The sequence below is a fragment of the Leptodactylus fuscus genome, chromosome 4 (assembly GCF_031893055.1).
Source record: "Leptodactylus fuscus isolate aLepFus1 chromosome 4, aLepFus1.hap2, whole genome shotgun sequence".
Lineage (NCBI taxonomy): Eukaryota > Metazoa > Chordata > Amphibia > Anura > Leptodactylidae > Leptodactylus > Leptodactylus fuscus.
This window is the reverse complement of record NC_134268.1, coordinates 169,666,490-169,691,552: the sequence shown is the minus strand read 5'-3', so window position 1 is coordinate 169,691,552 and position 25,063 is coordinate 169,666,490. Positions and strand designations below refer to the sequence as shown.

Here is a 25,063-nt window from a genome sequence, read left to right as displayed (position 1 = left end):
TCCTGTTTAATTTTACTTGTACTACAATAAAAAAAAATGTTTTTTATGTCTTTATCCGGAAATGCAGAGAATGAATAACTACATGTAGACATCAAAGATTTCCTTTTTTACTGCCAAGCTTTGTGTTCACTACTATCCCAGATGACTCTTCCTGGGAAGTAACTTCTGGTGTTAGTGAGTCATCCAATTGACAGCATTATTGGACTCCAGAGTATGGGAGGACATGTTCATGTTCTTACTTAAAGGGGTCGTGTATGATCTGAATTGAACTCTTTCACCAGACCAGTGGACAACAGTGGCACTGTTTATAAAAACAAACACAGATTTAGTTTTTTTTTCTATACTTCTATCTATGAGTACAGTGTGAATATTGTCTACCAATACCATTTTACATCTCTTATTCCTTTATTATACAGCTTTGATAAATGTGGTGTATTTAAAGAAATAATAAGAATAGTAAGTTGCTACTGTCACGGTATATATTATTCTACACAACCAATCTTTTGTGGTAGTACATATAGTGATGCATAACAATAGAAACTCACCAACGTTGGGTTAAAATTATGAAAACGTTGACATAGCTTAACTGTTATGGAGACCTTTGAGGACATTTTATAACTGATTTACATGTATTTTTTGGTACACAGATGCACTTGTGTAATACATTTTTATTGAAAATATAGTTTTGTTTGGATTCTGCAATGTTTTACACTACAAAACGTACAAACTTGCTTTGGCATCATGTAAAAGAGGAGATTCCCTCAGTGCTATCTGAATTATTTCCAGAGATATCACTGGTTGAAACACTTTAGGGATTAGGATATTTATATGCAATTGTATTGTATATGTGGTGTAAAAATCCTAATTCTAACTGTGTTTTCTACCAGCGATATCTTTGGAAATAATTTAGACAGCACAGTAACCTGATGAGAATCTCCTTTTTCATATGACCAAAAGCAAGTTTGTATGTTTTATAATGTCCGAGATATAACAGTTTCAAGTGACCCTCCCCTACCCTCATTTTCTGCACGTTACACAGTCCCCTTACTCCATACACAGTAACATTCAGTGAGAGGCAGGAACAGCGCTCAATACAGAAACAAGGGAAAGAGTAAAAAAAAATTAGATTTCACAGAAAGGAGACAAAATTTGTTAATAAAGTATATTACAAAATTTATAAATGACACTAATACTGCCAGAAAATCAAAAGTTGTCCGAAAGTTTAGTTACACTTTAAGTTCAGAGAGGTAATGATAGAGCAGGAGGAAGAGTAAAAGGACAACTGATGAGATACTCCCCTCTCCCATATCTCCCGTCACCAGTCTTGCCCGGGTCTATGTTTCTCTCCACTTCCTGGTTTCTCTTGATAAATAAAAATATTTCAGTAACATTCCAGACCAAACTAGCTGACCAGTGAATCAAAGTTATAGCAAAATGTTCAGTGGCCAATGTTCAGTCAAATTTATGTGGTCATGCCATACCTATGTAATTTCATGGGACCATGAACAAAACTATTGAACCTAGCTATTCACATTTTAGCAGTCTGCTGTTGATTATGATTCCCTTTAATTTTTAAGCAATATTTGTCTGATATGGTCAAATTATTGTAGCATATAGCTACATCACCATACCAATTATCTTAGGGCCACTCTTAAGGATGTTGCCTAAGTGATCCCCTGGTCTTCACCATTTAGCCATCATATAGTGATTTATACTGCACTACAGGTAGATCACCAGTTGTTGGGATCAGAGGACCAGATGGGTCAGGAACCATACTGCAGTTCACCAATGTAACACCAAAACAAAGTGTAAACACAGTCCAAGGTTGGGGTTTGCATAATAGATGCAATAGGTCAGGAACAGGCTAGGCTAGCAAAGGTTAATCAGATTGGTGTTATAGTTCAGTTAGGGAAATTGGTGAGAAATAAAAGGGCTTAGCTTACAGCTCACTGTCTCTTGTGCCCCTCCCCCCAGGGTTCTCCAGCAACTACTGGGGAATTGCTCCTATTGCAATTCCCTTACACAGGGGCTTTGCTACTCACCAACCCTTTCTTTCCATGACAATACATATTACTTATTGTATCCAATGACACATTGGTGACATCTGCTCTGATTATAGACACTTCTCTGTCCTCCACTTGTTCCAGACCACCTGTTAGGAACCTGATGCAACAAATAACGCAGTAAGTCCTGGGCAACTAGAATCCCCTAGCACAGGGGCAGAAACGGTCCTGGGTGTGCTATGCTGTCCCAACTGGAGCGGAACCAGACCCTGGAGTTCTTCACTAGAGCTCCTGATAGTGGAGTTGGACTTGGTAAAAGTCTGAGGCCCAGATCCGCAACTGCCCAGAGAGATCGACAAACACCCATGAACCCCAAGTAGGAGGACCCATAAACTCGGACACTAACCTTAGAATGTAATCCCAGAGAACCAGATGGTTTTGGGTAGTAGATGAACAGGAAGGTAATCCAGGGAGTTCACGTAAATACCCAAGGGGCAGATTCGTGGTCAGACAAGCCAAATCGGTAATTTGTAGCAGAAGGCAGAGGCAAAGTCAGGGAAGCCGGGTCATACACAGGAGGTAAATGGAGTAGCTAAATCAGGATCCAAAAGAGAGGTCAGGTGGAAGCCAAAGGTCATACACAGGAGGTCAGGAAGGTGCCAAATCGGAATCAAGGAGAGGAGGTCTGTAAGGCAAGCCGGGTCATACACATTCAGGGAAATCCAGGTACAGGCAAAGAGGCAAGAGGAAGCAGGACAGGAGACAGGGAACTGGAGAGGGGCTTGTCACTAAGGGAGCTGATACCACAGGGAAACGAATAACTAGCAATGAGCTGAAACCAAAATGAGGCCTAAATAGCCTCAGGCCCGCCCTGACCCCAGAAGTGCCAGTGCCTGCACTAGGAGGAAACCAGAACCTTCACACACTCAAGCGAAGCCTTCCGGCCTACCCCAGCACCGGAACAGGCCGACACTCCGGTGCTGGATAGGGATCATTTCGGTAGGCTCCACGCAGCACAGCGGAGGCCCCAGCTCGTCCTAACACCACCATAACAGCTTCTTCCAGCCATAACTCCTCCACAGTGCCTCACTTTTCTTCCCTTCTTTTTGGTGCCTCAACAGTGTCATCATGCTGCTTCTCCTAATACTGTACTGCATATAGTTCATTACGTAAAAAAAAATCATGTAGATTTTTGCTCAAATGATAGATTCCCCATAATGAGTCATCTCTTATATACAGGTCTATGTATCTTTGAATGCTGTCAACAGCAGCTCCGGTAAGATGGCAAACAGAAAAAAGAAATATTTTACAAGAAAAGATTATTTTTTAGTATGTGGTTTAAGTTAGTAACATGTTTAGATTGTACACCCCTTTAAGCTCTTCTAACACATATTGAACCCATATCGTAACAATGGTATAATGTTTGCAATTGGTGCTTTATAATAGGAAAAAAAAATCTGATAACTATGTTTTCAGATTTAGGCAATTTATATTGGTCTTATTGATCTGTTATGACACAGTGAAAACATAAACAATTGAAGCAGAAAATGTATCCACTATGCTTCCTAAGATATAATAGTGTAAAGCTAATGGAAAATAATTCACTATACAGCTTTATTAACCCCTTCCCGACATGCGCCGTAATAGTACGGCGCGTGTCGGGTCTGTAACTATGGCGACCGCCCGGGAGCCGGGCGGCCGTCATAGCCGCCGGGTGTCTACTGCTTCAAGCAGTAGACAACCGGCTCTAATGCCTCCGATCGGTCCCCGGACCGATCGGAGGCATTAACCTCTCCGGCGCTGCTGTCAAAGGCGCCGGAGGCGCCATCTTCCCGGCGGCGCATGGGCGCCGCCATTTTGGCAGAGATCGCCGGCTCCTGGAGCATGTTCCAGGGCCGACCCCCCGTTGCCATGACAGCCGGGAGCCTTGTTAAGGGCTCCCAGCCAGTCTGCAAATTCTCTCTTTTGCAGGCTGGTGTATACAGCCTGCAAAAGAGATGATGCTTTTTTGCAATGCATTGCAATGCATTAGCATTGTAATGCATTGCATTAGTGATCAGACCCCCTGGGGTTCAACACCCCTAGGGGGTATAATAAATGCAAAAAAAAAAATAAAAAAAAAGTAAAAAAAAATATAAAAAAATATAAAAAGTATTAAAAGTTCAAATCACCCCCCTTTCCCTAGAACAGATATAAAAGTAGTTAAAAACTGTGAAACATATACATGTTAGGTATCCCCGCGTCCGAAATCGCCCGCTCTACAAATCTATACAAATATTTTTCCTGTTCGGTAAACGCCGTAGCAGGAAAAATAGTCAAAAGTGCCAAACCGCCGTTTTTTCACTGTTTTAATTCTGCTAAAAATTTGAATAAAAAGTGATCAAAGCAATAACATTTCCCGAAAATGGTAGAACTAAAAAGTACACCCGGCCCCGCAAAAAAAGACGCCCTATGCATCCCCGTACACCTATGTATAAAAAAGTTACGGCCGTCGGAATATGGCGACTTTTAGAAAAAAAAATTTTTAACACCGTTTTGGAATTTTTTTTAGGGGTCAAAATGTAAATAAAACCATATAAATTTGGTATCCCTGGAACCGTACCGAAACACAGAATACAGGGGACATGTCATTTTGGCTGCACAGTGAACGCCGTAAAACCAAAGCCCGTAAGAAAGTCGCAGAAATGCATTTTTTCTTCAAATCCAAATTTTTTCCTGCTTCCCAGTACATTATATAGAATAATTAATGGTGGCATCATGAAGAAAAAATTGTCCCGCAAAAATTAAGACCTCATATGACTCTGGGAGCGGAGAAATAAAAAAGTTATGGGGTTTAGAAGGAGGGGAGTCAAAAACGAAAAACGAAAATCAAAAAATGCCATCGGCAGGAAGGGGTTAAAAGGAACCTTCCATCCATTGGCCTTGTCTCACATGGTGGTAAAATTCTTGTATTAGTTGTGTATTTAGAATCGCCAGTGGTGAGGTCATTGTCATTCTGTGACTATTTATTCCTTATGGACACTCTCTTTATATAGCTAACAAAAGATTTATCAATGCAAAACAGAATAAACTACATAATGGAAGAAATACAAAGAAACAGAGACAAATCCATTTTCAGGGATTAAAACCAAAAACATTAAGTGGTAGAAAGATTACAGAACAAGGGTTGAAAGATTATTTTGTTCTGAAGATGGTTTATGGTGAGAACAGCGATACTGGTCACGGGTAACATATCTTGACATTGTGGGCGGTATACAGTACAGAGTACGGTGCCATTACAGGGAATGCCATCTTATATAAAGCACTGCAGATGGGATCATGATTAAAATCATTGCTATTACTTCATTTCTGGAAATGCCTTGTTTGCATCTTATTCTAGTGTCCATTGAAGCCACTTCCATCAGTGTTTGTGAACTAAAACCAAAAGTAGAGCCTACAGAGAGAAAAAACATGATGGAATTAAAACCGACTAATCAGTTCATTATATGTAAATTTATATAGTGCTTTCTTTCTTCCAGATGATTCCTTATCCTTGTGTCCAACCTAGGTTCATATCCTGGAGATACATATTCTCCAGGGGGTACATGTCTCTAATAGGTGCTTGCACTGTTTTGGTGCTGTAGTATTTTTACGTACATCATACTTAAAGGGGTTGTCCCATTATAGACATGTATCCCTTATCCACAGAATAGCAGATTATTGGGGCACCGCAGGGGTTTGACTGTGGGTTCCCCAGTTGAAAGCCCTCCGCGCCTTCTCCATGTGAGTATTGCTCCAGTGCACTTGCATGACTAGAATTCCATTGACTGCTATGGCACTGCCGTGACTGTAATATCTGGTATCTGCAGAGCAGTGAAAGGGACGTCGGTGACGCAAGTGCATTGGTGCTTCATTCACATGGAGGAGGCATGTAGCAGAAGACTTTGTCTCTATTCTTCTCATCGTTACTGGAGGACCTACCAGTTGGACCACCAGCGGTGTCACACTTATCCCCTATCCTATGGATAATGAGTAGGTATTTTTAATGGGACAACTCCTTTTATGACAATACTCTTTGGGGTACTATGATGTTATTTTATCGGTTTTCTGGGATCAGGAGCAGATTGATAGGAGTTAAACTTTTGGTAATTCTGTTGTTTGCTGGTTACTTTAAGCTTGGTTCACATTCGGTGTTCTGTTCGGGGAGACCCCACGAACGGAATACCAAACGCATTAAAAAGCAGTTAGCTAAGAAACCGCACGGACCCCATAGATTATAATGGGGTCTGTGAGTTCTCCGCATGATTCATGCTGACACCGTGTGGTTTTTTTTTGCTAACCACTTTTTAATGCGTTCGGTATTCCATTCAGGGGGCCCCAAGCGGACCCCCCAAACGGAATACCGAACGCAGATGTGAACCAGGCCTTGGTCTGTCTGCATACACACTGTATACTTTGATACAGTGTGTATGTAAATGATATTTAGATTTAGCATAATTCTTCTTCACTTAATATAAAATATAATACTTAGAATGTTAAATAGAAAAAACAAGGCTTTATACAAATCTGTATAGTAACTCTTCTTTGACTTTTGGATGTTTTACCTCTTCTGTCAGTGATGTAAAAGGCTTTAGAAAAGTCTCACCGATAAGGATCTAAACACTCCCATTAAAATTCCAGTTTCCAGCCAAAAAGTTGAAACAACACCACTGTCTTGTCCTTTACTTGTCGTGATTAGTGCTATTATATTACAATACTATTGGAGACTAATGCTGAAGTGTGCGTTCGCCAATAATAAGTTGTGAACCAGACCATTGTTCCATTGTACGAGTAAATACTCTCCACATCATGTCATGTTTTTATTTTTTGTCCTTAGACAGCCAGTCAACAGCTATCTCTCTTACGTCACTATTAGGTAGGGCGAGCATGTACATACAGTATAGGGACAACACTACTGTGTTATTTCCTCTAATATCTACTTCATTCCAGTATTGCCCTATACACAATAGATTGTCTTATGTATTTGTATACGGAAATGTCTCTTCCTTTGGTTTCAGTACGTGGCGTTATCTTGAACATCTGTCTATAAAATATTTTCTATGGTGACTAGCACAAGATTCCATACAAGACATTTCTTATGGTTATGCTAATATATTGCACTTACCATCTGCTGATGTCTGAGGTCCCAAAATGAGCAGGGTGTGGAGTGTCGGTTATAACCTCATAATATCAACTGGGGTTATACTGCCCCCTTGTTATAGATATAGGGGATTTGTACATCTATTTTTATATCCAAAGCCTGTATTCTGTATTTGGTGGAGTTACCCTTTAAGTGTTGTTTGTTTTTTCTTGTAAAGGATTTGATTGAGGTTTGGATGAATTGCCTGCTCCCCTCTTGCTATGTTTGTGTTTGTCATTGCAGCCCAGCCCCATTTACTTGAAAAGAAAATGGCCCTTTTTTTTCTAATTTTTCACAAGTCAGATATTTAGAAATTGCCAGTTCAGACCGCTGTAAGTCTGACCCTCTGCATATTTAGACACATTTGTATTTGTTGATTGAAGTGATGCAGAGTCTTTAACCAAAGTCCCATTTTCAATGTATTTCCAATAATATTTCTTTGCTACATGATAAAATACACCACACTGTGTTGGCATCAGATATAGGTTTGCGTACTTTAAGGGGTTATTTCCCCAAATATTAGTTCTCCTCTCATGATAATTTGACAATCCAAAACATTTGTTTACTCACAAAACCCAAATATTGAAGCAGATATATCCTAAAACTATAAATTTTGACATCCTCTACTTTCATCTTTGCCCACGGTTCCATGCCCACGTATTGGCTTTGGAACCAACAAGGGGCTGGCTCAGGTAAGGAACCGCCCCCCTGTAGTAATGTGCTTGGTTATACGTTGGTGACAAATGGGAGGGGGATCCCGTGATTAGATGCCTATGTCAGCCAGTGCTTATGTTGGCCAGTGCCTTAGATGACTATGTCAGCCAGTGCCTTAGATGCCTATGTCGGCCAGTGCCTTAGATGCCTAGGTCGGCCAGTGCCTTAGTGCCTATGTTGGCCAGTGCCTTAGTGCCTATGTCGGTCAGTGCCTTAGATGCCTATGTCGGCCAGTGCCTTAGATGCCTATGTCAGCCAGTGCCTTAGATGTCTATGTCAGCCAGTGCCTTAGTGCCTATGTTGGCCAGTGCCTTAGATGCCTATGTCAGCCAGTGTCTTAGTGCCTATGTCGGTCAGTGCCTTAGTGCCTATGTTGGTCAATGCCTTAGAAGCCTATGTCAGCCAGTGCCTTAGTGCCTATATTAGTCAGTGCCTTAGATGCCTATGTCAGACAGTGCCTTAGATGCCTATGTCAGCCAGTGCCTTAGTGCCTATGTAGGTCAGTGCCTTAGATGCCTATGTCAGCCAGTGCCTTAGATGCCTATGTCAGCCAGTGTCTTAGATGCCTATGTCAGCCAGTGCCTTAGTACCTATGTTGGTCAGTGCCTTAGATGCCTATGTCGGCCAGTGCCTTAGATGCCTAGGTCGGCCAGTGCCTTAGATGCCTATGTCAGCCAGTGCCTTAGTGCCTATGTTGACCAGTGCCTTAGATGCCTATGTCAGCCAGTGCCTTAGTGCCTATGTTGGCCAGTGCCTTAGATGCCTATGTTGGTCAGTGCCTTAGATGCATATGTCGGCCAGTGCCTTAGTGCCTATGTAGGTCAGTGCCTTAGATGCCTATGTCAGCCAGTGCCTTAGTGCCTATGTAGGTCAGTGCCTTAGATGCCTATGTCGGCCAGTGCCTTAGTGCCTATGTAGGTCAGTGCCTTAGATGCCTAAATCGGCCAGTGCCTTAGATGCCTATGTCAGCCAGTGCCTTAGTGCCTATATTAGTCAGTGCCTTAGATGCCTATGTCAGACAGTGCCTTAGATGCCTATGTCAGCCAGTGCCTTAGTGCCTATGTCAGACAGTGCCTTAGATGCCTATGTCAGCCAGTGCCTTAGTGCCTATGTAGGTCAGTGCCTTAGATGCCTATGTCAGCCAGTGTCTTAGATGCCTATGTCAGCCAGTGCCTTAGTACCTATGTTGGTCAGTGCCTTAGATGCCTATGTCGGCCAGTGCCTTAGATGCCTAGGTCGGCCAGTGCCTTAGATGCCTATGTCAGCCAGTGCCTTAGTGCCTATGTTGACCAGTGCCTTAGATGCCTATGTCAGCCAGTGCCTTAGTGCCTATGTTGGCCAGTGCCTTAGATGCCTATGTTGGTCAGTGCCTTAGATGCATATGTCGGCCAGTGCCTTAGTGCCTATGTAGGTCAGTGCCTTAGATGCCTATGTCAGCCAGTGCCTTAGTGCCTATGTAGGTCAGTGCCTTAGATGCCTATGTCGGCCAGTGCCTTAGTGCCTATGTAGGTCAGTGCCTTAGATGCCTAAATCGGCCAGTGCCTTAGATGCCTATGTCAGCCAGTGCCTTAGATGCCTATGTCGGCCAGTGCCTTAGTGCCTATGTCGGCCAGTGCTTAGTCGGCCAGAGCCAATGCTTAGGTGCCTATGTCGACCCGTGCCCAAGTAGGAGAAAACAGCACAGTTTCCAGCACCATGTGATCAGGCTTTGCAATTTCGTATAATTTATATTGGTGAGTTCTTATTATTTAAAACCCTTATTTAGCAATTTTTACGAACCACATAATCCATTTAAATGTATGTCCCTCCAGTGTAATCCTTATTGGGGTGATTTATATTCATAGCTGCCGATCAAAATTATATCCCCAAAATTGGATGGGCAATTGTCATCTATCTAATTGATTGCACCTTCATTACTGCCCTTACCCGACTTATAAAGCTCTCCTAGGTGCCCATAGGGTACTTTTATGGGCTCATGTATGTAAACAAGCCCCTCTGTATCAGTCGTCACTAGAACCTGCGCTGACTAGCCAAAGTATAAAGCAGAATTATTGAGCACTAAATGTTTGCTGGTAAATAAACCCTGTTTAACCCTTTAACAATCACGTTGGAATAAAAGCGCGGTGTTTGCTATTTTTCATATGTTACATTTATTATTTGACTATATTGTGTAGTTTAGCTCACATTATTACAGTAGCAGCCCAGTATTAATGGCGACCCTTGAATTACCATAGCGATAGCAATATCAAGTGCCGATGCTGAGCCAGACAGGTATTTATATTGTGAAGGACCTAGCACCAGCAAATTACAAGGATAAGTGTTGTAAAATGTCTTTGTGAAGTGGGAAGAAGCGCTCTTTAGAGTACACCCTTCTAATGTAGAGGCAGCGCAAGGAAAACACAGCTTTTCTGGATGCCTCAACAGTGGCCTCTTGTGCTGATGGGGGGCTGCAGGAGGGGGTGAATATGGATACAAGAACACAAGCAGACCCGTCCCATAGGCGAAATGTGATATTAACACCACGGCGGCCGTGCCCTTATTGTTCCAATAAAGAGAAAGCAGCGAGCTCTGATGAAATTTGACATATGTGACTTCTCACCCCCAACCTCTCCCCTTTATCAGGACCGAGCTGTGGATTCATGGTTATCTCCAAACACGTTAACACTGGAAGGCTACGGCGTTAAAAGACAATACCAGACAATACATCCCCGACGCTGAAATGTCTCTGACAGCTACATTGAATTTTAATTGAGTAAAATTATCTACTGTGCAAAATTGGAAGAGCTAAATCTTTAGAGAGCAGGATGGCGGAAAGCTGGATTATGTATCCGTCTGCATAAGACGGCAAGAAGAAGCTGGTCATCACCAAAAAGGCAGGTGACAGGTTACGAGGGACACATGGAACCTGTGTGTACATAGTCCTGGCCCCTTCCTGTTCCTACTAGTGTATTTACATGGAGAAAGTGAAGGTAAAACCGTAGCCCCGGAGAATGCAGCTGAGCAAGCGAGCAGCGAGCGAGCGGCTGCCTGCATCTCTCTGCTCGGTCTACAGGGCTGCTGCTAGTCTTTAAGCTGTGTGAGAATCCTGGGAGTTGGTGATGTCAGACTGGTTTGGGTCATTTGAAGGTTAGCAGCCTGGGAAGGGTTCATGGAGAGTTCACTCGCATATATTAGGCAATCCAATCTTTCATTTTGTGTGACACAAGTAGTAGGAAGTGAGCTGTTCAAAAGCAGAAGGATCTATTCGCTTCAGAAGGGGGGACCTGAGTCCTGGATGGAATAAATGTTGTTATTTTTACCCACTTTCAGCTCAGTTACAACTGGCGAGCGGGTTCAGCTTATTCACTGCTGCAGAAGGCTGCAAGCACCTCCAGGAATTTAGAGACATTTTGCCTGCAGCTGACAGCTTGGATTTCTCCGTCCCCCTCGCCTGCTCTGCTGGAATGGCTGGGAAGCTTGGAAAATAGTAAATGATCATTTGGATCAATTACAGGCTTTTAGCTGTGTTGTCTGTCATAATTCATGATTCTGGTCTGGGAAATAGACCAACAGCCTACGTGCCAAAAAAAAGGGGCAGAGTTTGATGGAGTTGGGTGTACTTTTAGATGCCATTTTACTCTGCACCTAAAGGAAAAGCACTTTTACAGGCATTCTGTATAGGGGGGAAATCATGTTTGACTGTATGGATGTGCTAGCTGTGAGCCCTGGGCAAATGCTGGATTTCTACACTGCGAGCCCGTCTTCTTGCATGCTCCAGGAAAAAGCTCTTAAAGCATGCTTCAGCGGATTGGCACAGACAGAATGGCAGCACCAACACCGGCACAGTGCTCAATGTAGGTCCACTTACCAGCCCTTCTGGCTTTATTCTCTTCTCTTCACTGCTTTTGACTGCATGCCATAAATAACTGAACTTTACAGAGGAATCAATGCACATGCACTTATTACCTTTTTATTTCGCTGTCACGTGAAAATGAATATTTCATGGTTTATTATTGCATACCATTAATAACCATGTTTATTTACGCAGCATCTCATGCATGTTGTAAAATCATAGATATGTGTACACATACATCCACATACACCTGTATATTATATATACTTTATTTAATATAACATCAATTCCAAAATCATGCATTATATAATAATAATAATCATCCACCTCATTGCTTACCTATATGTTAGAATAATATAAAGAGAAGTCACCGGTATCACCTTTATCCTCATTGCTTACCTATTTGTAGTAATAATAGTCATCAGTATCACTCATTTCTTACATATATATAATAATAATATGAATAGAAGTCATCGGTATCACTATTAACTTCATTGCTTACCTATATGCAATAATAATATAAATAGAAGTCACCAGTAGCACTATTGACCCTAATGTTTACATATATATTTAATAATAATATCAATAGAAGTTAGCGGTATCACCAATAACCTTAATGCTTATATGTGTGTGTGTATATATATATATATATATATATATATATATATATATATATATATATATATATATATATATTAATACAAGTCACCAGTAACCTAATTGCTTACCTATATGTAACAATAATCTCAATAGCAGTCACCAGTATCACCATTAACCCTAATGCCTACATATATATATATATATATATATATATATATATATATATATATATATATATATATGTCACCGGTATCATCAGTAACCTCATTGCTTACCTATATGTAATAATAATATCAATAGCAGTCACCAGTATGTAAGAATCACCATTAACCTAATTTCTTACCTGTATATAATAATAATAATAATAATAATAATAATAATAATAATATGAGTAGCTGTCACGAGTATTTTACGCAGTTTTTACTGTTGTTTAAGATTCTTGTTTTCGCTACTTGTTTCTATGATTTGTACAGTCACAAGTGTTCTTACAAGTCTTGTCATTACTAGAACTTTGGATGTCTTCAGAGCCATAATTCTTGTGAAGTTTGACCTTAGCACCTTTGAATTTGCTTTGCTCTGACTTAAAAGTTTCTGCCCTGCTAAATAAGCCTGGCTCTTGGACACTTCAGTGTTTAGCCATCAATTATGGTCTTGCCCCAAGTTACAGGCATATTTACAGTAGGAGGCTTGTGAAGGAGGAGAAGTCTTTACTTGTGGTCTGCAGAGTCCTGTTATCTGATCTTGACATGGTGCCGGAGAACACATAGATTGTAAACAGTAGTGCTGCTTTAGCACTTTGGCTTCAACTTTGAGAAATGACCAAAGGCACCAGAATGCACAAGCCATTCACTGCTCCAAAGAGCCTGCAGGATGCTGCTTCTCACTGACACTGATTTAGATGAATTGCTAAGCTATTTATCACAATGGTTTTAACACAGTGTTCGACACCTCTGCTGTAGATGGCTCCTTCAGTCATGGTGTTACTTTTTGCTTTGAGTGGCCCATTACTTAGTACACCTAAGTGTAGTCTATCTTCTACCTCTGCCTGTTTCCTCCTTCTGTAATACATATGTGAATTTACTATTACCTGCTATAATGTGCTCTAAAATGACAAATATGCCTTATATATGTAACACATAGGTCAATGTCAAAACTTACTTTTTGACTGTTTTTGTAACGTCCCGTCTGTGACAATCTTTTTAGATTAATACCTTGCTATGTGCAACACCGTAAAAATAATCCTATCAAAGGCATAAAACATGTTCATTGTATATAAGTCAAAATTTATGATTAACTGTACCTTTAATATATATATATATATATATATATATATATATATATATATATATATATATATATATATACACTGAGATTATGTAACCTTTATGGTTCTAATCAGAGTAAACATGGACTTGTCTGTATAAACAGAGGAGGTGTTAAATATATCACCAGTTTCCATGCTATCAGTTGGCTTGTGGATAGTAGACCATAGTTCAGGTTCAGTCCTTTGTAAAGTTGCTTATACATCAACTGGGAGAGCTCATCCACTCTAAATCCACCATCAAACTACCTATTTAATGTATGATTGCATTTCAGTGTGTCCATAGCCTCCTCCTCCACACCACTCCCTCAATGCTTTATAAATCTGGCCTCTACATAAATTATTTTCTAGTGCTTTCGTGAAAGAGTATATAAACAGATTTTTCCCCAGCTAAATTTTGGCTTGTGCAATCTCCTTTGGACACGATCCAAGTATTAAATTCATGGCAAAAGAAAAAAAAGGGGCCGCATGCTCAAGATATGTAATATTAAAAAAAATGTAAAAAAAAAAATATCTATCGACTCGGCAGATGTTTAATTAGATATCAGGACGTCTAAAGAATTTTTAAGATATGCTATGACTTAAAAAAAAAAAAAAAATAAGCTAAAAAGTAATATCCCAAACTAAAAAACATTGTAAATATAATTTCTACTTTTTGTAATATATCCATATACTTCTATGCTGTGCTTGTATATTATATTTATCATGTAGTATCGAGGGATAAATTATTTATTTAATGGGTTTTATCTTATACATTACTTTATTTCGAGCCGTATACATAATTCTCAACTGATTTTTTTTTTTTTAATTCCTATTTTTCCTATGGTCTATAGATCAGTCCAGGTACCTTTGTATTTTGCGTTACTGCAGAGAATTATTGAAGTATTTATTTTACATCATAAAACCTTTCCAAGAAATAGTGAATAGAAATACACAGCTTTTGCAGCACGATAGTAGAATGTAAAGTAAACTTTAAGTACTGAAGCTTTGCTTTTAAGAGGTATATTACACCCACCACTGTTATCTTCTCCATTTTTTACTATGCTGTGTAGCAGAGATTTATACGTGTAGTTATTTTTTGTAGCATCAGAATAATGGTTGGGAGTATTGTACTCGGTTATGTTAAGGCTGTGGCCATCATCGATCACGCCATTATTTTGAAAAGAAACAGCATTCTTTATGGAGCCATTTTGCCTTTTTTTCTACCCTCGATGGGTGGATCTGGGATTGAAAAAAATGTGCTCGCTGGTGGAATTTATTTGCAGAGAGGGTTAGAAGACGTAGGGACTGCTAGATACATTGTGGATGCTTTTATAGTAGTAATATTAATGTTATAATAAGCCTCTTTTTTTTCTCTTCTCTATCCATACAACCCCCATCACAAAAAGCCTTGCCCTGCCCACTCCATTGATTTTCACAACAGCTCAGTATGATAGGAGTAAAATCCTGGTGGAATTCGTCTTGCCAATTTCTACATAGCAGATTTGACTATCTTAATTGATAATTCAGCTACTTATCGGGAGTTATAATAAGATGTAACTTATTATAACTCCATACTATATTATTTACATCTCTGGTTTTATTACAGTCCAGTTAGTTCATACACCACCTACGTCCATAATACACCATAATGGATTACTAATAGAATTATACAGTGATTGTCTTATATTTCTAGATAAACTTTTTCCAGAACTGTAATTGCAAAGAATTGTAAAATTCTGATCAAACGGATTTTGTAGAAAAAATACTGAATTCAGCTCAGTGCTGATACTGATAACTCGATAATGGGAAAAATCTAGTAACTGTACTAGTATTAGATATCCACAGAGATATATAGAAGTTAGGCACGGTATGAGGTGTATGCAGAAAGACTTTAAAAAAATACGGTGGGAACTGTTATACAGGAGACCTGAAAAATTGTAAAAATGAAAAATTTTTATTTTTAGCCAAATTTCTACAACATAGTGTTCTTATACAGATTTTACTATACTATAATATGACGATTCTTCTTTTCATGTACTATTTAAGCTTATACAGTATGTTTTGTTCTTGGGGTGAGGTTACTTTTTTTGTTTCTTTTAGTGGTAGTTTTACTATATGAGACAAAGTCAAGCAAAAATAATGGCAAAACCTTACGCACAGCTATATGTGAGTTATATATATATATATATATATATATATATATATATATATATATATATATATATATATATATTTTGTGTATTGGAAATAATCAAACCAAAACAGTGGACGTTGTGCTCAAGGCTGTATTAGTCTTTAATAAATCCGGAACTTCTTATGAGTTTGCCCTATACACACACCCTTTCAGTAATTTTTAGATCCTGTGCCCATTATATTATTATGGTCTAGCAATTTGGCACTCGTAACTGATATCATTACCACTGGAGAGCTTTACATAAGGCACACTACACTTATAGGAGTAGTCTTTATAAAAGGGTTTTGTTTTGTTTGTTTTTTTGAATAGTTTTACGTATCATCTACATAGATGTTATGTTGTCTGTTATTATGGGATGTAAGGAATATTAAACAGAGTGAATTAAATTAGTTTATAATAATTGTCCATTTCTGTGAATGGTGATAGGTTTTAAATTTGCTCCAGAAATTGCATTTTCTGATATTAGCCATATTTTAATGTCATATAGTTGAAGGATTTATCTTTATCATTAGAACACAGGTTTTTTTCCCCACAAGAGATATCACAGTCTTTGGTTGCCTGGGCCAAAATGAGATTTTCGAACATTAATAATAATGTGTCATCTGCATGGAAGCCTTTGAATCAGCAGTACAGCTTCACGAGAGGGCTGGATTTTCTAATAAAAGGTTAAGAGAAATTTGTAAGGGTGCCAACAAAATTCCCCTTGTTACCTGAGATGAGCTGCGAAATGATCAAAATGGAGTAATGTTTGCTCTTTCGTAGAAAATCCAACAAGATGTGACCTCCAGTCCTATGTCCCTTGCAAAAAAGATACCTTCCCCAAATCTGCTGGTGCTGCATGTCCCATTTAACGTCTTAGCCCCCTCTCAAGGAGCTTTTGGTTGTACACGGAGACACTTCTTTATTACATTCACTTGTTAAATTAAACCATTAAAACTGCAAGCCGAATCACCTTTACTTTTTCATCAAAGTCCACAGTTGTGAGAAGACGCTTTTCTGTAGGCCATTTCGGGCTTCAAAAGACTAGAGCCTGGGCTGCTCGAAAGCTGGGGGCTATAATTAACTGAAATGGAAATGAATGCAAGCGAAAATTTAGCTCCTGATGTTTTAATCTAGACTCATATTTCCATGTGTTACTGATGAAATTCTTAAAGGCAAATATAATTATTTTATTATGTTTGTCAGAATGTAGTTCATTTAACAGGAAAGAGATTGTGTTCTGCTTCGTCTTTTCGGAAATAAATCGTTGGGGGGGGGTGATCTATATTTGTAACAGACAGCATAACTTGGACAATTCCAGCGTCAGTAATTGTCTACCTTGGTCAGGAGGGATGCACTATATATCCCCGGATTACACTTGTGTGTACAGATCAGCTAGCCCATAGCATATCCCATAGTCTTCAGTGAAACACACCGTTATGGCCAGCCGATGATTCATTCTAATAATGTAACCATAAGGTCATCATTATAGTAGGAGGTTTCCATTATGATGTAGTCATACGATGGGATGTAAAAGCAATATATATCAAGTAATCTCAGGAAAAATACTAGATTTATTTATACTTTTCCTATAGCTGTCTTCCCTCCAAAATTTTTGGCCCAACATGTTGACCGGATTCTCAATATGATTGTGTAAGAGGTTGTATGTATCTGTTGAGCAGCTTGTTGGTTTTCACCAGTATTAAATACTTTCAATGATCCTGCTTATTAGAATATTAGGAGTCCTCATGTATGTGTTTTTGTAGCATCTATACCACAGTATAAGTTATAAGTGATAAGTCACCACTTGTCAGATCATACATGGTGACCGCTGGGTGAGTTAGCTCCTGACTATGGTAATATCTTGGAACAATACCAAGCTCTTTTATACTAGTTCTATTTTTTTCTGCCCATGCCAGTACACATATACAATGTTTTTGCACCCTGATGGAAATGTAGATGACTAGTAAATGTCTAAATATAATTCATTCAGTGTCTTCAAAAATGAAAAGGTTGGCGTTGGTTGAGTTCAGTGAGTATCTGGCACTACGCCACAGTCTTATTGGCGTGCTTTGACAGTACTTAACATTAAAATGTTAAATGATGTTAGTAATGATCAGACTTTTAACATTTTCCACAATTTTATTGTCTCCCGGTAGTTTGTGCGGTGTAATGCTACTTGGGGAAATGTTCTGCTTCAGACTGGCTGACGTTTAATATGTTGTGTATGTGAACATACATGTATGTACTCGTGTATGTCTACATTGGTAAATGAAGAACTTTGCTGTTTTGTAGAAAAAGTTCATCTGACTTAGAGAATTTGCATTTAGTTGATGCTTATTGACATGTCTTGCAAGTGTGGGGGAGCAAGTCCCTGTTTGTCCTAATGTTTTTATTGTTGGATCCTATATAACGGTACATAGAAGTGCTCTTAAGCGGGTTTATTTCATTGGTTTGTCTTGTGAAGGGCATATAATACTAATTGGTGTTATTGACTTTAAATTTCCCAGCCATTACTAGTAACCTGAAAGACGGACTGAATAAAGCGCAATAATCCATAGAGTTCTTGAAGTGCTTCATGTTTGTCTGCAGTGCTTAACATGATCAATATTAACTGCCCCATTGAAACTAACTGCTGTATCAAATAACAGTAAATCAAAGGAATGTGCTTACAGATTATTTATTGAAAGGTTTAATTGTTCGCTGGGGCCCCGCTTATCTGTGCAAACAATAGGCATGCCTGTATCTCCACTCCAAACACTTCTCTGTTTGGGTTTTGACATGTTCTCTTTTGTATGCTGTCAACAAAGTGAAGAAAAAGTTAATGTAGCATCATCCCTATGTGTATATTACATACAGTCTACGTGATGGCTCTAACAGGGTTAGATTCCTCCCTAAGACTTAGCAATTTGCACTTGAGATATGGAATCAATCGTCATCAATTTTGGTTGGAGCTAGTCTCAGAAAAAAAGTTACTGACTCCAACTTTGCTTTCAAAATAAAATTATTCTTTATTTTTAATTATATTATGCCATTTTTAATATTGAGTAGTTAATGAGATGCATTGGCGTAGGGGCTGTGGAAAAATAGAGTAGTCAGAGCCCTGCTTTTACATTGGCCCTTTGCTCCTTAAAACCTCTATTAAAGAGCACCTTTCACCACCTGGGGCACATGCGGTGTAATACGGTGTAAATGGCTTTCCCGTTCTGTGCCACTGGTGAAGAGCTATCGGTGCAGGTACCGTAGCTCTTCACTGTCAGAAGGGCGTTTCTGACAGTCTATTGCGCTGTACTGTGAGAGGGGGCGCTCCTTACCACCCAGTGATGACGCTGAGCTCTCACAGTACAGTCCTATAGACACTACTGTGAGGAAGGGCGTTCATGACAGACTCTCAGAAACGCCCTTCTGACAGTGAAGAGCTACAGTACCAGCACCGATGGCTCTTCACCAGGGGCACAGAACGGGAAAGCCGACTTCAGCGCACAGTCAGCTTTCTAGCGGTGTATTACACCGCATGTGCCCGAGGTGGTGAAAGGTCCTCTTTAAATGACAGGCTGATTCTTGTTTCCATGACCTGATAGTTTGGCGTGAGATGAGCTGTTGTCCTCAGTGCTCATCTGGTGGTTAATCTGTTCTTACTCATAGTGACTATTATAGACTTTACTTATGTGCACCTGGATACACACATAAGATAGCTGTCGATACAATGCTTACTTTGACCAGCTCTATTATACGTTTATAAGCTTGGATTGGCTCAGTAGTACATATGTCCAAAATGTAGAGAAAGCCAAGTATCAAGTAGTTGAAATCCAGCTGCTCCATCTGTTTCTCTGACATCTGCCACCAGAGGAGATTCAGGAGACCCCCAAATGCTCATATATTCATATATTGGTTGGTTGAAATTGATGGGATAGTCTGATACAAATGTAATATATGTGGCTAGCTTTAGATGTCAGACGACTTTTGGTTGGAACTGTCATATCTGAATATATCATTAAGGCTGGATTTACACTAGCGTTGGGATCCCTGTAGTAGACTCTGCCACAGAATCCGCTTAAAATCGGCAGAATAAAAACTCCTGCAAGGAAGACTTTTCTCTTCACCGGTTTCAATATAAAACTGGTGGAAACCCGGTGGACCTCATTATGGTATAGCGTGTAACCGCTTTTTAAGCAGACAGGGTCTCCATCTTTCGGATTCCCATTCGGACCTGTAGGATGGAAACCTGAACGCTAGTGTGAACCTAGCGTAAAAGGGTTATCCCATGATAAACCTTCCACAGGGGATAACCCCTCTAAGGAGGTTGTCTCATCAAAATCCCAAGACAACCACTGCAAGTGTTTTTGAAATCGCAGCATTTGTGCTGCAGATTTTTTTTGTGCCAAGTGTTGGAAAGGATTAGACAGAATCACATCTACTTTGTGGTTAATGTAAAATGTAGTGTTTTTTGCTGCTGTGTTTCCAGAAATGTGGGGCTTTAGCCCAAAACTTCTATTCACTTTCTTTTGGTAAAAGATTTGGTAAGGGTGGTGTGATGAAATTTTTTTTCCAATTGCGACTCAAGTCTAAAAAAGTTGGGAAACACTGACCTAAGTGATAAGGGATGAATATGTGACTTACTGGTTCTTTAGAATATGAGCTTTCTCCAAACATTGCTTGGTTCTTGCCCGTGATCTTTACGTAAGAGCATGGCAAGAGATATAATATTGATCTTGTACTCATGCAGCAATATTTTACATCACATGGTATTCAATGTAATCATTTACACATATTATGGCATGTAAGGATAGGTATCAAAAGACTCATTTTTAGATAATTTTACTCAGGTGTCCAGTAATTTGGTGCGGCGTACAAAGGGTTATTATAGTGTCATTGAACCATGCAGTAGCTGCACTAATTAGCCATGTAAATGGACATTATTTCCAAGGCAGTCCATAGATCAATTAGTATCATACAGTGCAGCTGGCATGAAATTAATTGGCACGTGTAATATTTAGCTGCTTCACTGTCTACCTGGCAGTCTGACCCTGAATTCATTGTGCTCTGAGACGTGCTAGGCGTAATTGCCATGTACAGAATTTCCACTTCTAAAATCTTCTTCACCTGTGTCTGGCTGTCCGTCTATCCATATATACCGTACATACATAAACATGCATACCGTAAATGCAGAATGGTAAAAATGAAGATCATTTTCATCCATCAGATACAAAATTGACATATCCATGAATATTTATTACATATTTGCTAGACAAGAGGGTACAGCTTGACCCAAACGTTGTGACTTAAGATGTTCAATGAGCACCACAATTCTAATGCAAAGTCAGGCTACATTGACATCTGTGTCGGAGTTTCCATTCAGAGATCCTGTTGCAGTGTCTGTCCTATACACATGACTTTTTTCACCTGGCAGTTTAGGGTGAAAACATCAGACACCTGCCAGACGTCATTATAGTCAGTGGGGTCCATCGGGCTCTGTATGTCGCCGATGCTGGTGGGAACATAGCGCCAGTCAACGAAAAGGTGGTATAAACATAAGTGTGTGACTTAAGATGACAAAGTGACAAAATTCTAGTGCAAAGTAAACCAACAAAAAGACTACAAAGTGTAAGACTGTATTATTTGGCATATGCTTATATTAGGATTAATAACTCTGCCCCATGTTTTTAAGCTGCTGCTCACCCCAATATAAGCAGTCATTGAAGCCAACATACTAATAGTCAACATATCAGTGGTGAGCCAGTGACCTTAGAGCACAACTAAACTTTCAGACAACTTTTAATTAACAAATATTGGATCCTTTCTGTGAAATTTAGCATTTTTTCTGTATTGAGAGCTGTTTCTGCATCTCGCAGAATGTTACAGTGTATGGAGTATGGGCTTGGAGCAGTGTCGTAACTACCGGGGTAGCAGGGGTAGCGGCTGCCAAAGGGCTCGGGACATTAGGGGCCCGGCAGCAACCGCTACCACTGCGGGTTTTTTTTTTTTTTTTTTTTAATAGGCTGTTACCGGGTAACGGGCTCTACTTACTTACCGATGGATCCAGGGTATAATGATTGGAGGCCAAGGAGAGGTAACGTAACATAAAAAACAGTGTTACTTACCTCTCTGTGCTCCGGGCATGCTTCGGGCCTACTTGCGTGACGTCACATGACCAGGACCTGTGTCCATATGTGTCGTGACCAGGCCCCCCAGTCACATGGAGTCCCGGATGTAATTGAAGATGTCCGACAGCGGCAAAAAATGCAGCAGAGCCTGGAGATAGGTAAGTAACAGTGTTTTTTTATGTTTTTATCCCACCTGGGTCTGCGTTTATTATACTCTGGGGTCTAAAAAGACCCCAGAGTGTAATAATTGTACATGGGTGTCCACAAAGGAGCGTAATACTGTGTCCAGAGACTACTATGGGGCATAGTACTGTGTGCAGGGGCCACTATGGGGCATAATACTGTGCACAGGGGCCACTGTGGGGCATAATACTAGGGGATGGGGCATGTCAAAAGTTCACCACAGGGCCCCGCCATTCCTAGTTACGCCACTGGCTTGGATTTCGGGGCTGTGTATCATGTAGAGAAAATGAGGATATCTATATGCAGATGCATAATATATATGATATGAATATCCCAGTTGTGTTTTCAACCGGTAATATCTCTGGATGTAATGTAGATAGCACTGCAGCCTTATGAAAGAAGAGAATCCGCTCGGTCCTATGACACCAAGACAAGTTTATACGTTCTATAATGTCCAAGATATAACTGTTAGAAGTGCCCCCCCTCCCCCCCTCCCATCGTGTTTTCTGCTCCTTCTTTAACATTCAGTGAGAGACAGGAACAACTCTTAATAGAGAAACAATGGAAAGAGTGAAAAATTCAACATTTCACAGAAAAGATCCACAATTTGCTCAAAAAAGTATATTACAAAATGTATTTAGAAAATTATCCCGAAGTTTATTTCCGCTTTAATGTTCCCACTCACCCTTTTGAAAAATCACATAAAATAAAGCTTTGTGTAATTGAAGTTAATGCTAACTCTATTGATCACAACCAAATCTGGAATATTAATTTGCTGGTGCAGATGTTCACACCCACAGATATTCACATGTGTAGAAACTTGGCTCTACAATTATCTAACCCAGCTGTGGTAGAAAGTCAGTCTTCTCTATTCTTATGTTCTGCAATCACTTTATTTTGTGTGATTTTTCTTATTTTTTTTTCATTGTCATTTAACATGGCAGTCAGTTGTGTAGAAATAAAATATGATGACATGAAACTTTTGCGATAAGAACGTTTCTAAAAATAAGTCCATCTTTGCTAGATAAACCCGAAAAAGACCAGAAACAATGAGTAGAGTTTAATATTAAAAAAAATATATATTACATTTTCAGAAACAAAAGTTTTGAGTTTTGTTGGTGGCTAGATAGATAGACAAACAGATAGATAGATAGATAGATGTAGATAGATAGATAGATAGATAGATAGATAGATAGATAGATAGATAGATAGACTGATAGACAGACAGACAGACAGACAGACAGACAGACAGACAGATAGATAGATAGATAGATAGATAGATAGATAGATAGATAGATAGACAGGAGATAGATAGATCATACTGTGATGTATTTTGGTGTACAGTATTGTTAATCATTTATATGGTAGTTTGCCCTTGTTAAACGGAATCATTATGTAAAATGTCCCTGACCTACAATAATGTGTGGATAGCTGACCAGACATGGATTCCAGTGATATGATTATCGTCTCTGACCTCGCGTTCACTCCACCATAGTGAACCCTCACGGCCCATACTCTGTGTGCCATCTCTTAGTCCACTATACTGTATTTCTGGTCTTAGGAGTCCAAGTGATATGTTACGAGACCACGCGGACAGACTGGCAGCTTACTGCAGGGCAGTGAGATCAGAGATCATAGTCACATCCTTGGTACCTGCGCCTCTTATAGCTGTTCAGGGGGTATACATGGTAACAGATTGGCTTCATAAAAATATTGGTTTCGTCAACAGAATGATCTAGTTTTCTGAACTAAGTTTTTATGTTAAACATATTTTTTGCCGTATTTTTGATGGTATATGGTATATTTTTAACTTTCATGTCACTATCTAGGGCTGGATGCTTATGAGCTAAAGCATGCCCCTTTTATAGTATGACAAAGAGTTTGGACCAAACATGGACATACTGAAACTGCTATTATTTCATACCCCAGAGTATAAAAAGTGGAGGTGATCAAACATGAAAAACAGTGCTGGGCTCCTGCACATCTCCCTACTGTCTTTGGCGCTTATGACTGTGATTGGGCCTCAGCATCATGTTGTGTTTTGACATATAGATGCAAGCATTGCAACACCATGTGACCACTGAGGTCCAATTACAGACCTCAACAGTCTTGGGACCCGGAGGTCCCTGAGGACAGGCAAGAGCACTGAAGTCAACAGGGATTTGTGCTGGAGCCCAGGAGAGGTGAGTAACACTATTTTTTATGTTTGCTCTCCTCCTCTGGGCCTCATCCTATTAAAATTATACTCTGGGGTCTGAAGTAATAGCAGTTTCAGTTTGGACATGTTCAGTCTGAACAAAACTACAAATATTGCTATAACCATCTAAATAACGATGTCATTTTGTTGATGCTCGGTTATGATTATTTTTAGGTTCAATCTCTCAGCCCTATCGCTGTCGGTATATTTCAAATAAAAGTATTAAATCCAGCAATTTTCACTCTTGAACACTAAGCCTAATAATAGATGGAGCATTGCCAATTCTTTCTTTGAAGCAGTCACCTCATTTATACCACAGACAATATTACAATAGAAGGTAACAACTCTATGGATAACAACATATAACCCCCATCATTACATTCATATTGCTGACTATTTCCTATAATCAGAAAAAAAATATATAGAAAAAGAGAAATAGTTCCCCGTCTGGTTATTAATAAGATGGTGGTGCATTTCCTTTAAGAGTATAGTCTGCTTTAGACAGTTTCTTTATGGTAGACTAGTATATGGACAATAAGCTAATGATAATGTCCTGCTGCTTAGGTCGACTGGGTTATATTGCTCATGTGTATGGACTGCTGGAGATGTATAGCTACTAGCTGACATTTGTGGGGTAAATTGGCAGCAAGTGTCCATTTTCACTACAGCGCCACCACAGGAGAAATAAAGAATTACACAGTTTGTGTTAGATGTGAAGGATGATCCTAATGGGTCCTCCAGAACATTGGGGCAGAATGCTAATCTTAATAAAGACCCGACTGTTGCATGGAGCAAG

At 39.6% G+C, this 25,063-nt stretch overlaps 1 protein-coding gene across 3 annotated transcripts in view; it reads left to right on the top strand.

The window, feature by feature from the left end:
• RARB (retinoic acid receptor beta) overlaps nucleotides 1-25,063 on the top strand; it is a 508,585-nt gene that overhangs the window by 336,775 nt on the left and 146,747 nt on the right. The window contains exon 1 of one of the 3 annotated variants that reach the window (XM_075271369.1): nucleotides 10,762-11,708. The exons of the other annotated variants lie outside the window; for them this stretch is intronic. Within the exon in view, the coding sequence (XP_075127470.1) occupies nucleotides 11,546-11,708 (163 nt within the window). The 5' untranslated portion in view covers nucleotides 10,762-11,545. Of the gene's footprint in view, nucleotides 1-10,761; nucleotides 11,709-25,063 lie in introns of those variants that run through there. 3 annotated transcript variants of the gene reach the window in all.